Here is an 18298-nt window from a genome sequence, read left to right as displayed (position 1 = left end):
CACGTGTCTGATTAGAAAAGAAGGAACGATGTAAATTTTGTATGAGTGGATTTTTTCCCCAATGAGTTGGGTCAGATGATTACACATCTGGAGGTATGGATTTGAACCCTCCCTTTGAAAACAGGCATGTTTTGAAATCTGCAGTTCAAAAATGCAGGTGTTGCAGTTCTCATTTTCTTCATGTGAATTCGAATCCCAATTGTCAGCCTTTTAAATTTCATTGTACCAACTTCATTTCATGATTTTTTTATATGAATTTCCCACATCCTTCCACTCACTGCTGAAGAATTAGAAATAGCTTACTTAGATTTGTGACATTTTTTAAAAAATTATTTTTTATTTTTAAAAACTAGGAATAAGGTAAGGAATACAAAAGGTAGAGGGGGTTGTAGGGGGGAAAGAGAGAGAGGAGGAAGGAGAACATAAAATGTTCTGTCATCCAATCTGTTTGTTCACGTTGCAATATCAGGTCCACTTTGCACCTTTTTACAATTTGATTGCCCTCCAGGTTTCAACTTACAGTTACATCTTAATTTAATTCTATGTTATTCAAGCTCTGTCTGGTGACTCAAGCCATTTATATAATAAATCCCATCGTTCAATTGCCTTTTGTATTGGATTTGGTTCTGTGACATTAACAGCACTCACAGAACACTGAAATTGTGATCATTATATGCATATGATGAGTGGGTATGGAATAGGTCATTTTATTGCTTCCTTGCTTACTACTTTTCTTTTTCAATGATCCTGACACTGGTATCATTAGTAATTCCATGTTATTTTCTTTTGAACAGGTATGTGATTCTGATACAATGCTTGATCCAGCTTCATCCGTGGAAATGGTAAAGGTTTTAGAAGAAGATCCAATGGTTGGAGGTGTTGGGGGAGATGTACAGGTGAATATAAACATGTTAGACTTTTCATCAAAACCCTTTCCCACATTTAGGATCACTTCAACTTCAATTTTACCTTTTTTGCAAATATTAATTTTTAACTAGGAAAATATCAAATACATATTATTTATTAAATCGGCGAGTTACACATTCTGCTTACCAGCTGGTTAAAGCAATGCATAATTAAAAAGTCATTAAAGCCACACTTGCACATCAACAAACTGAAGAAGCACGTTTGAGTGTGATATTAAAATTGAAAAGTGACAAAACATTACACAGTCTTAAAAGCCCAACAGAACAAAACGGTCCTTATTGCCTGTTTTATAGGCAGATGAACAAGGAACCAAATTCAATTCCTTTGTGGGGAGAAGTTCCATAATTGGAATGTTCATACACAAAGTTCATATCCCAGGAATCTACCAATCTTGACTACGAGTGCATTTTTTCTCTGAAAGCACGAGTCAAGAAACCACTAGACATCAAAGCTGCTTGATCCATATATTTACAAGAAGTGAAACAGATGTGTTGCTTCTACATGCAATACAATCACACAACATATGTGCTATTTCTTTCTGCAATAACCAAACAATCCCCTCCTCTATTCTGTAAAGCGTAAATGAGAGGGTGCAACAAGACAGTGAGGATTCTTTGTGATTCCTGCCCCTGGAAATTGGCTCTCCATTGGTGAAATTGCTGTAGTTGTCCAGATGACAATTTGCAGGAGTCAGCAGGGGCAGAGGCAAGAGAGAGCTTGATTTGCACTGACCGCCAATAGCAGAAGCTGCCATTAGGTGCTAACATGTGCTAATTGGCTATTTCCACCTCTTTTCTCTCTGTCCATCTCTCCTAAGTCCCCTAGTGAAAATCTGTTCTTGTGCTGAGTGCAAACTTTTTTTTAAAAAAAATGGTATGGAGACAAGGGGTGCCCAGTTGAGGAGAAAGTGCCCCTTTGCATCAGATCACATTGGCAGAAAGCAGACAAACATGATGTGAAACAGATCAGGACAATTTTAAACCTCTTCTGCTGGCTAAATAAAAAAAGATGACTACTTGCTCAAAACAGATGATTCCACAAAGGGCTTCCCTGGATTGGGGTTGATGTGTGTAGTCACTGGGCTTCAGTTCAAAGTCCTCAATGCCTGATCTAAAGTAAATTGCAGGATAAATGGCCAATGCAGTTGTCCGTTGAGCTTTGCTCCAGAGACCTGTTTGCTTAAAATTCATCCAAATGTATTTGTAAATAGGCTTGGCTATGAAATGATGATCAGGGATTAGGAGGAGTACTGCTGGCATTATTACATGTGGTTCTTATGGAATGTATTCCATAGGAAGTTCAGCTTTTAAAACAGTGGAGTCATCCATATTGTGGCATGTGGTGATTTTTGACTAATAAATCTGCCACCCATCCTGAGGTTTCCAAAATCTTCCTCAGGGCAAAAGGGAGCTCTGGGGAGCCTCAGAAGGAGAAACAGGGGACAGAAAGCTTCATGTTAATTTAAATTAATAATTTCCTGTGCCCTGATCTGGTTTATGCCAGCGGAACTGTGCCAACAGGATTGCACCTATTGATTCAGAATCCCCCAAACCTGACTAAGAAGTTCTGTAAGTTACAGCTCAAAGACAGACATTTCTAAACTCTCATTGTGGGACATGTACTCAATTTATAAATGGGCCTGTCAGTTGTCTCAATGATTTTTTATGAAGCCAGAGCGTGACATAGAACATATCCAGAAAATTGGAAATAACTAATTACAAACAACTAATTTCTTACAATTAGTTTGTTTCCCTAGTAACAATAATAACATTACATTACAACTAACTCAGTGAGTTCTAGAATAAAATTAAATATTTTATGTTATCGTCGTCGTCGTTTAGTCGTGTCCTACTCTTCGTGACCCCATGAACCAGAGCACGCCAGGCCCTCCTATCTTCCACTGCCTCCCGTAGTTCTGTCAATTTCATGTTGGTTGCTTCGCAGACACTGTCCAGCCATTTCGTCCCCTTTTCCTCTTGCCGTCACACTTTCCTAACATCAAGGTCTTTTCCAAGGAGTCTTCTCTTCTCATCAGATGGCCAAAGTACTGGAGCCTCAGCTTGAGGATCTGTCCTTCCATTTTATGTTATACCTGACTTTTTAAAAACTTGTTTTCATAGTTAAGGGTCTATGGCTTTCTGAAATGGCAAAATAAGAGTATCTCATGGTTTGAGTGATGCTTTTGCCTCGTGCTGTGTTGTGTGTGCCGAATCTACAACACAGTGGATGGGAAGAGACACCAGGGCTAGCCTAAGACATTTTACCACCTGAAGCAGAACAGCAAATGGCACCCTCAACTAACTTATGTCAAAGTGCATCATACCTGAAGCTAGGCAAGCTATACGGGCACCTGAGGCAGAAAATCCACAACTGCCTTATGCTATACCTTATTGTCTTATGACTCTGGAACTGGGAAAAGGTGCAGAAGAGAGCGACTAAAATGATGACTGGGCTGGGGCACCTCCCTTATGAGGAAAGGCTACAGCATTTGGGGCTCTAGAGGAAAGATGCCTGAGGGGGGGGACATGATTGAGATTTATAAATTATGCAGGGACTGGATAAAGTGGAAAGCTCTTTTCCCTCTCACACAATACCAGAACCAGGGGCATCCACTCCAGTTGAGTGTTGTGAGAGTGAAAACAGAAAAAAGAAAACATTTATTTACCCAGTGTGTTGTTAGTCTGTGGAACTCCTTGCCACAGGATGTCGTGATGGCATCTGGCCTAGATGCCTTTAAAGGGGGATTGGACAGATTTCTGGAGGAAAAGTCCATTGCAGGTTACAAGCCATGATGGGGACGTAAAATCTCCAGGCTTAAAAGGATGGTGCCTCAAAATGCCAGATGCAGGGGAAGGGGTATCAGGAGACAGGTCTCTAGTTGTCACGTCTGCTCCCAGAGGCATCTGGTGGGGCCACTGTGAGATACAGGAAGCTGGACTAGATGGGCCCTTGGCCTGATCCAGCAGGGCTTTTCTTACATTCTTATGACAATACAAACACCATGGCAACAAATTAAATAATTAGGAATGTTACGTCCTTCTATAACAATCAAAAACAGTGCCCATCGTCCTGCTACATCCCAGGGCCCTTTCTGGGAAAATGCGTTATGTGTTCCATGCCTTATGTTTTCTTAAAAGTGTAACTAAAAAGGGAATTTACTTGCTATTAAGGTACAAGAATGTGAAGACTTGGAAAAGTAGTTCTGTCAGTAACTACACTATGGTTGGATGTGGGGCTTGGAACTAAAATTTCAACAAAATACTTTTTGGAATAAATTTCCAGCATATGGACTATGCCTGACGTTTGCTTGTGCTGGCACATTACAGGAGAAGAGCAGTGGAAGTCGTTCTGTTTTTAAAAGATTCTTGTCTGCCTTTGCTAATCTTTTTATGGAGTTCCTGATAAGCCACTGTGTAATCACTGGTTTTACCACAACATAAATTCAAAAACCACAGCCACAAATGAGTCATTCCATCAATATATGTAATATTGGTATAAGGCATATGGAAGCCAAAACAATGGAAATTACTCATAATGAAAAATAGGGTGGAGTGATGGGAGAGAAAATAATCAGAATTGTAGTTGGCAGAAGTATATTTGTGGCCTTCACCTCATGGCGTTTTAAAACCCAGCATATGTTATTTTTTGTTAGGAAACTATTTTAAAAATTTCTGTTTTTATTGTAGATTTTGAACAAGTATGATTCGTGGATCTCCTTTCTCAGCAGCGTCAGATACTGGATGGCCTTTAACATTGAAAGGGCATGCCAGTCGTACTTTGGCTGCGTGCAATGTATCAGTGGACCTTTGGGGATGTACAGAAACTCCTTGCTGCACGAATTTGTGGAAGACTGGTACAATCAAGAATTCATGGGATCCCAGTGTAGCTTTGGAGATGACAGACACCTCACCAACCGAGTCCTCAGCCTCGGCTATGCAACGAAATATACCGCTCGATCAAAGTGCCTTACTGAAACACCCATAGAATATCTCAGGTGGTTGAACCAACAAACTCGTTGGAGTAAATCCTATTTCCGAGAGTGGCTGTACAATGCAATGTGGTTCCACAAGCATCATCTGTGGATGACCTACGAGGCCGTCATCACCGGTTTCTTCCCATTTTTTCTCATCGCCACGGTCATCCAGCTTTTCTACCGAGGGAAGCTATGGAACATTCTCCTTTTCTTGTTGACAGTCCAGCTGGTGGGCCTTATAAAGTCTTCCTTCGCCAGCTGCCTTAGAGGGAACATTGTCATGGTGTTCATGTCCCTTTACTCTGTGTTGTACATGTCAAGTTTACTTCCGGCCAAGATGTTTGCAATCGCCACGATAAACAAGGCAGGATGGGGCACATCAGGCAGAAAAACAATTGTGGTCAATTTTATAGGGCTCATCCCAGTGTCCATTTGGTTTACAATCCTCTTAGGTGGTGTTATTTTCACAGTCTACAAGGAATCGAAAAAGCCATTTTCTGAATCCAAACAAACAGTGCTGATTATCGGTACGATACTTTACGCGTGCTACTGGGTGATGCTTTTGACTTTGTACTTGGTTCTCATCACCAAATGTGGTAGGCGGAAGAAAGAACAGTACGACATGGTGCTTGATGTATGATTTGACCACTGTGTCTTTATCGTTTTATTTTTTTCGGGCTGCCCATGGGAAGTTTTTCAAGCGACCTGATGATGAACCTTCTAGGGTTTGTGGCACTGAATTTGATACCATCAAGGAAAAAACGGATCACTGCTGCTTGGAACTGAAAATTAACGAAAACATGACCATGCCAAAGCAAACTAAAACTAAAACTAAATATGTGATTGTGCCTTGTGGGGGGGAGGGGAAAACGAAATCACATGGATTTAAACCCATTCCTGTGGGTAGTCTCTGATGATGCACTTTCTTCTGTTGTGCGTATGCCCAAAAGTGTTAACGTCCTATATATACCTCATTGGTCATGCTCTTGATGTGGACGGGCATGGAAGAAAGGGAGTCTTGGAGACAGAAGCAAAGGATCTGGGAACCCCTTGCAACCTAATTTATGAACTTCTTGTTCTGTGATTTACCTAGGAAGGTCTTTGTGGGTGTGCGTGTGTAAGCGGGTGTGGGTGTACCTGTTGGTATATGTTTGTACGTCGACAAGTTTGTGTGTTAGGCTGTCAATTGTAATTCCAAAGTCAATTTTTATAAGGTTTGATGACCAAGTGTGGTTTTTATTTTGTATAATTGTAATTATTTGACTTTGTTTACTTTTTATCAATTTTTTTTAAAAAAAAAACAATCTCGTATTTTATATCCACCAAAAAGTACACTCTTTCCTTCCTCGCCCCACATTCCTACAGTCTCTCTTCTATTTCAAACAGGCTTTGAAAAAAAATGCCTCCTTTAAAAACAAACGAAACCTTTGCCCACAATGTGAAAATGAATGCTGATTTTATATATATCTATATATTTTTCACAATGGAAAGAATAAATCTTCTCTCTGTACTTTTAAACTTACGAATAGTTATTTCTGTAAAAGTATTTAAGAATGTGCTTTTGGTTTTAATTTTGTACAAAAAATGCCAACTTTGTGTTAGTTTTTGGAGACAAAATCGTTGTGCGCAAGGGAGAGCCCAATCCTCCAGGAAGTTCTTCAGCACAAAACCCATTGAAATGAATGGTCAACTGCTCAATTCAAATGAGGCCTGCGACAAAATGTTGCAGTGTGAAATGCTTTGTTCAGGGCTCCAGTCGTCTGTGCCCTCTTCCAAGATTGTCCGTTCCCTGGTGCTTCCTCACAGAAACAGCTTTCTTCCCTCAACAGATTAACAGCATTAAGAACTTCCTGAGGGATTGTGCCCAGCAAGGCCAAAGGGATAGATATGTGCAATCTTTTTCCACTCAGAAATGTGGTAAGAGGGAATATTAACTCCTGTCAGATAGTGCACATTTGAGGATTAAAAATATGCCTTAATAGCTCTTCTTCTCACACACACCCATGAATCTGGTTCTGAACCCAGCATTTTCTATTGATTTTTAACAAAAGATCTCCCAGTATTGATCAGATTTCTTATTATCATTATTTGAACAGTGGGACTATAGCATATCTCTTGGTTTCCATTTTAGAATTTCTGTTAACTTGGATGACCTCATGAATTTGTCTGGCATCTCCCCTGAACAATTGGAACAGCTTTGGCGCAAGATTTCAGCTTTAGGGCTTTTCGGCCCTACTCAGAAACCAGTGGCAGAATTTAAATTTTCTATGGCAACAAAATAATCTGTTATCACCTCATAATGCAGGTGTGGAATCAAATTTTTTATTTTTATTTTTCCTGTATATGAAAAATCACCCTACATATATTAACTTTGCCCAGAGGGACAATGTTTTAGCATGCCTTTCTCAGGCACGTACTGTAATAATATCAGCAAATGACTCAATAAAGGAAGCCACAGTCTTGAGTTTGGAAAGCAGGGCTATACATGATAGGATCTTTAGAAGGTCACTCATTCATGGGGTTGCCATGAGAGCACCACATTGATAACAAATATTCAAAACATTCAAGAACCTTCTAAAATAAGGGCCTTCCAATATGCCCCTCCCCTAAAGTTGTACAGTCCAGAATTCTATCACCTCAGTTTCTAAAATGAAGGTTTAAGGTTATATTCTTAACTGGATGACTTAATTTTACTTATAATTAATGGGGAGAGGGGAAAAAAGAGTAGCTTAAAGCTCCTGCTTCAGGGATGATTCCAGTTTTAGCCCTACTGAAGAGAAGATTCATTGAAATCAATGAGAATTAAGTTGTTCATGGCTAACTCAGAGTTCATTAATTTCAGTGGCTCAACTTTAAATCTATTATTACTTCACCTTTTCCACCACCAATGACTTCCCCATTCATTTTGATGGCCAGAGTAGCTTCTGGTGTTCACAAAAGTGAATGGTGTCCTCTTTTTAGATAGAAGAATCCCATGTTTATAAATAATGAACTTTTGTACAAGACTGAAGCATAAGGAAGGCTTGGTACAAATGCTTCTGAAAGAAATGGAAATATAGACATATGACTGTCACCAAGTTGCACCATATATAATGTAATCTCAAAGCTATTGGTTGATTTTTAAAGCATGGAATTTGTAGAGTTTTCATTCAGAAAGCAAAGATACAACATTCTGTGGATTGAACAGATATGCATCTTCAAGGATTCATAGCCTTCAATGCTGGGAGATACTCAAAACAGATTTGGAATTAGAAAATTCCGAAATAAATCAATGTGTTTACACCAAACCTAGGTTTGGAGGAACACACCACACCTTTTCTTCAATGCTCAAAACTGGCAGAACAACCAAACAATCTGATTGTTCAGATTGTATGACATTAATCTTGCTATCTTTTCCAGACAAGAACAAAATGTAAGGTTTACAAAGTGTAGGAAACTGGAATGTTAGGCAATTGTTTAGCTTTCGCAATGGTTTATAGGTAGAACCTGACACCGTTTTCACTTTAGTCACATAGACATCAGTCAAACGTTAGTTATTATCAACTTGATGCCTATTGATTTCAATGGAACTGAAATGTGTTACCTTACAACACAATCTTCTGCAGGTCTCCTCTGAAATAAATCCCACTGAGTTTAATCGGACTTATTCCTGATAGCAGGGATAGTCTAGATACACCTCTGTGTGTCTATAAGGAGCAAAAGAAGAAGTTACTACAAGTCTTTGTGGCAGTAATTCTACTTGTTTCCAGTCTCCACTGAAAGAATTTAGACCAATTGCTTATTTATTGGTATGCACAAAATTTTGTTGGTTTTTTTTTTTTGTTAAACTAGACCCAAATATGCAAATCTGGTTTTGAAAAAGAGGAAAGTGATGCTTAGTTTTTGTCTAGCCAAAGGGGTACAGGAGAAATGTTTATTAAATAATTTTTTTTCAGGGGGGAATCAGCAAAATACTTGTGGATTATATTTGGATCCATTTTATTTCAGATTCTTATGTGGACACACCCTGTGGTAAAATAAAAGCCCAACTAAGTTATGTTTTTGTCCTCATTGTAATGCAGATATGAGTTTGATTTTCATTTTCTGCTGTGGAATGTGCAACACACATACTACCTTTTGTTTGTCTGATGTTATGGAAATAACATATTTCCTTGCAAATTCACCTTAATATATGCTTGCAACACAGAGTGGTGGGGGTGGACCTTGATCCTTTTCGGTGACCAAATGGATCAGTATTAAACATTTTGAAAACAAAACAAGCAAGTCACACAAATGGAGAAAGTAAGTTAAAAAGAAAAAAGAAAAAACTTGACTTTTCCTTTGTAACTATTTATACTGTGTAAATTAAAGCTTTGGGGTAATAACATTCAGTGTCAAATAAAATCCTCTCATTCTATAAGAGATTGAATTAATTGCCTGTATTTATTCTAGCAATTATTCAATGCATTTCAAGTATAGGTTGTTTAGTACAATTGTTACTTTAATAAATAAAATATTTTTGATACGATTGTGCGCATTTTGTATTTTTCCTATACGTTGTATAAATATTTCAAAAGGAGATGAGCCCCAGGTTGACCATGGGAGATCAATTTATGGATGCAGGCTGTTTCAAAAACTCATATTCTGCCTAACAAATCTGCCTGGATGTTTTAAGACATTTTAGGGAAACTATTCCCTCAGTCCCATCAGTCCTAGAAGCACATCAGGTGGAAACAGGTAAAAAGACCTTCTCACTGACTTATCCATGTCTGTTGAGAAAGGCTGTGGTATAGAGCAAGGGTCTCCAAACTTTTCAGAGTGAGGGCCACAACATATATTTTTGAAGGCCGAAGGAAGCATGCCCGCCCGTCTGCTTGGCCGGACAAAAAAGCCAAGGTGGTCCAGATGTGGCCCGCAGGCTGCAGTTTGGAGACCCCTGCTGTAGAGTCATAACTAAGATAGGGCATCTGGGGCTTTGACCCAGGATGCTGAAACCTAAGAAGACACATACTGCTAATGTGCTGCTGGAATTGGGTGATCCCTTTTGCCCACCCAAAGTTGCTATACCACTTCCAGTCGTCCTTCCCAAACAAGGATACGGTAAGTTGAATCAGAAAAAAACCAAAATGGTTGTCATACATTCAGAACCAGGCATTCATTCTTCTGCCCCATCCCTGCATATATCATTCTCAAGTGACCCAGACTTAACAACAGTGTAGAGAAGCCACAGGAACCAGAATTAATGGTTTTCCTTCATGGTCTGTAAATGCACACTATAGGGTTTAATCTGCGCTTGCGCAGAGGTTTCTGAAATATTCTAGAGCTTTATCACGCGTTCCCCAGGACCGCCCCCCCAGTACACGTGGTCCGCCCGTCCTGGCGATTGCCTCAGTTCTTTTTTTTGTCACCACTGAGGTTTCATCTCTTGTTGAGCTCTCTGTTCGCCACTGCTTTCGATTTCTTCCTATAATAAAAATAACAGAGAGGAAATTGTAAGAGACTTTTTGAGCTATTTCTTACTCTTTGGATCACCCCCTTTCCCCCATGCCATTTATGGCCTCTGTACCACCATTTAAGCAGTGGACCTCGTGCTCCAAGAAGATCCCCCTCTCAGATGGACACGATCTTTGACTATTTGCCTCAGGGAGTCTCACCAGCCATCTACGTGCCAGTTTTACAAAATATTTTGCTAAACAAGATCTTGAGCTCAGAGAAGAACATTTTAGATTGTTTTTCCTTTGGGAGCATTCTCTACACCCAGCACAAACTATGGAGGCGTCCCAAACTTCTCAGCCACACAAAGGATCCCCTGAGATGTCCACCGCTTCTCCGACAATGAAGCTACCAACTTCTAAATCCAAGTCTAAGTCCACTTCTAAATTTAAGTCTTCACCATCGACTATCAAGTCGAGACCAGTACCAAACCTTCCTTTGGTACCAGAACACTCCAAGCCTAAAAAGACCAAGAAATCCTCTTCAGATTCCCAGTCCGCTAAAAGATCTACGGCACCTGACAAGATTACTCCAAAAATTCTTTTACAGGACCAACCATCTGCCTTGACTCTCCGGATGATGATTTTATGCCACCACCTTCCAGTCAACCACTGTCTCCACTCCTTGCCCAGTCTCCATCTTGGGCTAACATCTTGGCTGAGGTGACAGTTATCTCCCAATCGGCACATTCGAGCCCCAAATCCATGGGTTGCTCAGTCTCTGTGTGTGACTCAGAGTCAGTGTCTGCTTTACCCAACCCATCACCTCCAGAAAGACTCATCACACACCAGAACCATTCTAACATCACCATTGGAGGTACTAGACCAAGAGATTCAATCCCTTCTTCTGAAGGACATCATATCATCTGTCAACCTGTCAGAAAATGATGCCAGATTCTTTTCCCGTTACATCACTGTCTAGAAACGTGATGGAGGTTTACATCCCATTCTTGACCTCTGAGATCTGAATTACTATAGTGGTGCCTTGACTTATTAATGCCCCTACCACAAATGGACTCTTGACCAAGCTGTATTTCTCTGCTTTTGCAACCCTGAGGACAGCCTCGCATAGACATATTTGCCACGTCCCAAAACTCAAAATGAACTCTCTATTGCTCCAGAGCAGGCATAGGCCCAGGCTCTCTCAGGGATGCGCTCATGATCAATTGGACCACAAATCTAATCTATCTTTTCTCGCCTATTCCTCTCCTCCTCAGGAGAATACTCAAATTCCATCAAAGCCACTCCAACACTATTCTCATCGCCCTGTAGTGGCCCAGGCAGCCATGGTTCACCATGCTCTGATCCATCTCCACAGACCATGTTCTCCTGTCCCCTATTCCTCATCTCCTCACTCAACATCAGGGCAGAACTTACCACCATGACCTTCACACTCTCCACCTCCTTACTGAGGATTTTTCCTCAGTAACAACCATTTTAGCTAACACCCGAAAGCCTGCCACAACACAACTTTATTCTTATAAATGGGCTGCTTTCCAGAAGGTTAGGGAGTTGTTATGGGACTCAGAAGTGGGCACTCAAAACAGCCTTGATTCCCTCATCAGTACATCTCAATTACATCTTAGACAAGATCTTTCCCATTTCTCTGTTTGTGTTTGTGTTATGTGCAGTTAAATTGCACCCAACTCTACAGTAACACTTAATAGAGTTTAGAAGGTAAGTGAGATATTTGAAAGAGTAGGTTTACCAGTGTCACCTTCTCAGTGAGTTTCTGTTGCTGACTGGGGGTTTGAGATCAGGCCTCCTAAGTCCTAGTCTGCCGCTTTAACCGAATGGTTTCCAACATTGAGTCTCCAGATGTTCTTGGAGTGCCTCACAGGTATCTTCAGGCAGATGGCATGATCCACGTGTGCCACCAGATAAATCCAGAAACAACATCTCAGTACATCTAGGTATAAATCCAGGGAGAGTTCTAAGATAAATGTAGAGGAAGATGCAACTGACTTGATGGTGCATAATTATTATTACTAACCTAGCTAGCATCTAAAATAACAGGAGTTCACCCTTACTCTGAAGCAACACCCTAGCAAAACCTCAGAACATTTTACCTGATGTGAAGCAGTGGGCCATTCCAGGACATACCTTCTGCACACGGAGACCACAAACCAATGGAAGAATACATTTGTCATTCATCAGGGAGCATGTTCAAGCTGTACATTATTTCCAGCTGTTCTGCATCATTAGTAACCAACGTATAAACCTCCACCAGGGAAATATGAGACATAGTCAGAGACTTGTAAAGGCTGATTCAGATGCATGTGTGTGCATGTGTCTGGTCTCTGGGTGTCTGTGAATTTCATTGTATGGGTATACTGTGTATATACTTACAATGAGAATAAATTATTATTATTATTATTATTATTATTATTATTATTATTATTATTATTATTATTATTATTATTATTATTATTATTATTATTATTATTATTATTATTATTATTGTTGTTGTTGTTGTTGTTGTTGTTGTTTTTGTTGTTGTTGTTGTTATTGTTGTTGTTATTGTTATTGTTATTGTTATTGTTATTGTTATTGTTATTGTTATTGTTAATTTGGTGAATGAGAAGGAGTAAGAACCTTTATCTGCTATCCTTAGGCCAATGAAAAAGCCATAACAAAATTTGCAAACCTTCACAGGCCTCTTCTTCAGACAAAATGTTAACAAAACATTCACAGTTCATTTTTAAAAATCAAGATGTTGTAAAAGCAAGCAGACGCGGGAGTAGGCGGAGTGGGAAATCACATAGAACAACCATGTAGTCCATGTGATGAGATGTAATGGTGAAGACCGGTAACACAGACATTGCAACAGGGCCCATCAGGTGATGAAGTAACCAACGGTGTGGAGATTTCGTACAGAACAGCCATAGACTTTCTGGGAATTTAAAAAGGCAAACAAGTTTAATCCTCTGTCACAGAATATAACAAATCTCCACAGTCAACTCAAGAGTTGTTTTCCTCCTCTATGAGATACCAGGCTTGCCTTACTCAGTGGGGGAAAAAAAGAACAATCCATCAGTCACGATGTCACCAAGGTCAGAGATAATTATATACTGTGTGCTGGACAGAGGTCAGCCCATGCCAAACTGGGTAGCTTTACTTTTGTGCTGGAGTGGTGGAACTTGATGTAAATGAAGTTCTAGGCTCAAAGTTCTTTTTCTCCAGTGTAAGGTCCCACTGTTGAATGACTCAAATCCTCAAAGTTACAAACACCAAAGCAGAGCTCCCCGGTTGTCAATAAAACAAATTCTGAAATCCTTAGTAAGATAATATAATTATGAGGCCAAAGGGAAAAAAGAGTATCTGTAGATTGTCTACAGAGTCTTCTGCTTTCACTATATCTTAAAACCGACATGCAGACTGCATACAAGGTATTCCTGACTATTTTTGTAACAGTTTACCTCAGGAAACTATCTGCCATTTTGAAAGTCTGCATACTTTTTTGCAGTTTTGGGTTGGTTTCTCTGTTTGCCCTAAGAAAGACATGACTACACTATGGAGTTGGGAATTCGTTTTATAACCTTCATTATATCTTGTTGTTGTTGTTTAGTCGTTTAGTCGTGTCCGACTCTTCGTGACCCCATGGACCAGAGCACGCCAGGCCCTCCTGTCTTCTACTGCCTCCCGGAGTTGTGTCAGGTTCATGTTGGTTGCTTCGCAGACACTGTCCAGCCATCTCATCCTCGGTCGTTCCCTTCTCCTCTTGCCATCACACCTTCCTAACATCAAGGTTTTTTCCAAGGACTCTTTTCTTCTCATGAGATGGCCAAAGTACTGGAGCCTCAGCTTCAGGATCTGTCCTTCAAGTGAGCATTCAGGGTTGATTTCCTTTAGAACTGATAGGTTTGTTCTCCTTGCAGTCCAGGGGATTCTCAAGAGTCTCCTCCAGCACCACAATTCAAAGGCATCAATTCTTCGGCGGTCTGCTTTCTTTATGGTCCAGCTCTCACTTCCATACATCACGACAGGAAAAACCATAGCTTTGACTATTCGGACTTTTGTTGGCAAGGTGATGTCTCTGCTTTTCAAGATGCTGTCCAGATTTGTCATCGCTTTCCTCCCAAGAAGAAGGCGCCTTTTAATTTCAGGGCTGCTGTCTCCATCTGCAGTCATCATGGAGCCCAGGAAGATAAAATTTGACACTGCCTCCATATCTTCCCCTTCTATTTCCCAGGAGGTGATGGGACCAGTGGCCATGATCTTAGTTTTTTTGATGTTGAGTTTCAGACCGTTTTTTGCACTCTCCTCTTTCACTCTCATTACAAGGTTCTTTAATTCCTCCTCACTTTCTGCCATCAGAGTGGTATCATCTGCATATCGGAGGTTGTTGATATTTCTTCCGGCAATCTTAATTCCGGCTTGGGTTTCTTCCAGTCCAGCCTTCCGCATGATGTATTCTACATATAAGTTAAATAAGCTGGGGGACAATATACAGCCTTGTCGTACTCCTTTCCCAATTTTGAACCACTCAGTTGTTCCATGACCAGTTCTAACTGTTGCTTCCTGTCCCACATATAGGTTTCTCAGGAGACAGATAAAGTGGTCAGGCACTCCCATTTCTTTAAGAACTTGCCATAGTTTGCTGTGGTCCACACAGTCAAAGGCTTTCGCATAGTCGATGAAGCAGAAGTAGATATTTTTCTGGAACTCTCTGGCTTTCTCCATAATCCAGCGCAAGTTAGCAATTTGGTCTCGAGTTCCTCTGCCTCTTCGGAATCCAGCTTGTACTTCTGGGAGTTCTCGGTCCACATACTGCTGAAGCCTACCTTGGAGGATTTTGAGCATAACCTTGCTAGCGTGCGAAATGAGTGCAATTGTACAGTAGTTGGAGCATTCTTTGGCACTGCCTTTCTTTGGGATTGGGATGTAGACTGATCTTTTCCAATCCTCTGGCCACTCTTGAGTTTTCCAAACTTGCTGGCATATTGAATGTAGTACCTTAACAGCATCATCTTTCAAGATTTTAAATAGTTCAACTGGAATGCCATCACCTCCACTGGCCTTGTTGTTAGCCAGGCTTTCTAAGGCCCACTTGACTTCGCTCTCCAGGATGTCTGGCTCAAGGTCAGCAACTACATTGTCTGGGTTGTCCGGGATATCCAAATCTTTCTGATATAATTCCTCTGTGTATTCTTGCCACCTCTTCTTGACGTCTTCTGCTTCTGTTAGGTCCCTTCTATTTTTGTCTTTTATCATGTTCATCTTTGCGCAAAATGTTCCTCTAATATGTCCAATTTTCCTGAACAGATCTCTGGTCTTTCCTTTTCTGTTATCTTCCTCTGTTTCTTTGCATTGTTCATTTAAGAAGGCCCTCTTGTCTCTCCTTGCTATTCTTTGGAAGTCTGCATTCAAGTTTCTGTAACTTTCCCTATCTCCCTTGCATTTTGCTTCCCTTCTCCTCTCTGCTATTTCTAAGGCCTCGTTGGACAGCCACTTTGATTTCTTGCATTTCCTTTTCTTTGGGATGGTTTTCGTTGCTGCCTCCTGGACAATGTTACGAGCCTCTATCCAAAGTTCTTCAGGCACTCTGTCCACCAAATCTAGTTCCTTAAATCTGTTCTTTACTTCCACTGTGTATTCATAAGGGATTTGGTTTAGATTATACCTGAGTGGCCCAGTGGTTTTTCCTAATCTCTTCAGTCTAAGCTTGAATTTTGCTATGAGAAGCTGATGATCAGAACCGCAGTCAGCTCCAGGTCTTGTTTTTGCTGACTGTATAGAGCTTCTCCATCTTTGGCTGCAGAGAATATAATCAATCTGATTTCGATATTGCCCATCTGGTGATTTCCATGTATAGAGTCGCCTCTTGTGTTGTTGGAAAAGAGTGTTTGTGATGACCAGCTTATTCTCTTGACAAAACTCTATTAGCCTTTGTCCTGCTTCGTTCTGAACTCCAAGGCCAAACTTCCCTGTTGTTCCTTTTATCTCTTGGCTCCCTACTTTAGCATTCCAGTCCCCTAGAATGAGAAGAACATCTTTCTTTGGTGTCAGTTCTAGAAGGTGTTGTAAATCTTCATAGAATTGTTCAATTTCAGTCTCCTCAGCAATGCTGGTTGGTGCATAAACTTGGATTATTGTGATGTTGAATGGTCTGCCTTGGATTCGTATTGACATCATTCTATCATTTTTGAGATTGTATCCCATTACAGCTTTTCCCACTCTTTTGTTGACTATGAGGGCTACTCCATTCCTTCTATGGGATTCTTGCCCACAATAGTAGATATGATAATCATCTGAGCTGAATTCGCCCATTCCTGTCCATTTTAGTTCACTGATGCCCAGGATGTCGATGTTTATTCTTGCCATCTCCTGTTTGACCACCTCCAGCTTCCCAACGTTCATAGATCTTACATTCCAGGTTCCTATGCAGTATTTTTCTTTGCAGCATTGGATTTTCCTTTCGCTTCCAGGCACGTCCACAGCTGAGCGTCCTTTCGGCTTTGGCCCAACCACTTCATTAGCTCTGGAGCTACTTGTACTTGTCCTCCGCTCTTCCTCAGTAGCATGTTGGATGCCTTCCGACCTGAGGGGCCCATCTTCCAGCGTCATATCTTTTAGCCTTTTGTTTCTGATCATGGGGCGTTCTTGGCAAAGATACTGGAGTGGCTTGCCATTTCCTACTCCAGGTGGATTGCGTTTAGTCGGAACTCTCCACTATGTCCTGTCCGTCTTGGGTGTCCCTGCACGGCATAGCCCATAGCTTCTCTGAGTTACTCAAGCCCCTTCGCCACGACAAGGCAGCAATTCATGAAGGAGTCATTATATCTTAGTTATTGGAAAAGGAGTTAAGTACATGTAATTAAGGCCTGCCAGTCACAGTGGACCAAATCTTGGAAAAGTTACTTTCTTTGACTACAGTCCTCAAAATCTACTGTCTATGGAATTTATATTCTACAAAAGTAACTTTGTCCAGAGCTGGATTAGATGGTCCGCCTGTGTATGCCATTTCCATATAACTAGAGTTGTGTCAAAATTACTGTTTACACTTGGCCCTATGTTTGATTTTAGCTGGAGGGGGCAACAGATGCATGTGGGGAGGGGAGAGAGTTCTTTCAGACCCACTTGCAGTGTATGCCTTCATTTAGCTGCAGTTTAGGCTGGTGCAAAAAAGGGCTCTTGAAAAAGAGAACATCTATTTTAGCAGGCAATTTTTAATAGGACAGCCAAAGAAGCCATCATTCATTGACTGCCAAAACTGTCCCAGTGTGCGATCATTTATAAGCCTGTGTGTGTGTGTGTTTGTTTCTAATTGCTATGCTTTCCAAAAGTGGGAGGAAACTTCGGCTGAGCATGTAAATCAGGATTATGTAAAAAAAAAAAAAGATCTGTTAAAAGAACGTGCACATATTTTTGTGTCTTTTTTGGTTGGCCTAAGCTGCACAGTCCCAGGGCGCCCCCAGAAGAAGGGAATGGTTAACCACTTCTGAGTACTCTCTACTTGGAAAATGGTCACCATAATTTGGAACTGACTTGCTGGCACATGATTATTGCTATTAAAAAGACATCGTGGAGTTTGGTTTTTCTCCACCTTCTTGACTAACACAGCACCTTTCCGGTTACTCTGGCTGTCTCTTGCTGTGTGTGGGTCTGTTTGAAGGAACTTTCAATTTTGAAAGGAATATTTTCAAAATGCAGAAAATCCAGCAGTTTCTAGCAGCAGCCAAAGTGGGATATGACTGTTCAGGTTAAACCACCAGCAACACCGCAATCTAAGACAGTCAGGTACCCACCCTCCTTTACAGAGCACAGCTCTCCATGTGAAGAGTTCCCCATTCTAAAGCGGTTATCTGCACTGAGGTTATATCAATTTGTTACCACTTGAATTGGCATGCCTGCATCCCCAAGGAATCCAGAGACCTTTCATTTGGTGATGGAATTCGAATCCTCTTCTGTACTTCAGGCTAGTTTA

At 40.8% G+C, this 18298-nt stretch overlaps 1 protein-coding gene and 1 long non-coding RNA gene across 2 annotated transcripts in view; one reads left to right on the top strand and one right to left on the bottom strand.

Moving 5' to 3' along the window:
* The window catches only part of HAS2 (hyaluronan synthase 2), a 55036-nt gene extending 45629 nt beyond the window's left edge, over positions 1-9407 (top strand). Inside the window, exons 3-4 of the mRNA XM_020796512.3 lie at positions 795-896; positions 4614-9407. Coding sequence (XP_020652171.1) covers positions 795-896; positions 4614-5540 — 1029 coding nt within the window. The 3' untranslated portion in view covers positions 5541-9407. The remainder of the gene's footprint in view (positions 1-794; positions 897-4613) is intronic.
* LOC144588581 (uncharacterized) lies at positions 9079-12634 on the bottom strand. Its single transcript, XR_013544196.1, has 2 exons — positions 12080-12634; positions 9079-10343 (listed from the first exon to the last, which is right to left on the bottom strand). It is a non-coding gene; the product is annotated as an uncharacterized LOC144588581 (long non-coding RNA).
* Between the last annotated feature and the right edge of the window lie 5664 nt (positions 12635-18298).

Source organism: Pogona vitticeps, chromosome 4 (assembly GCF_051106095.1).
Source record: "Pogona vitticeps strain Pit_001003342236 chromosome 4, PviZW2.1, whole genome shotgun sequence".
Classification (NCBI taxonomy): domain Eukaryota; kingdom Metazoa; phylum Chordata; class Lepidosauria; order Squamata; family Agamidae; genus Pogona; species Pogona vitticeps.
The sequence above is the reverse complement of the archived record's forward strand: the minus strand, read 5'-3'. Positions and strand labels throughout refer to the sequence as shown.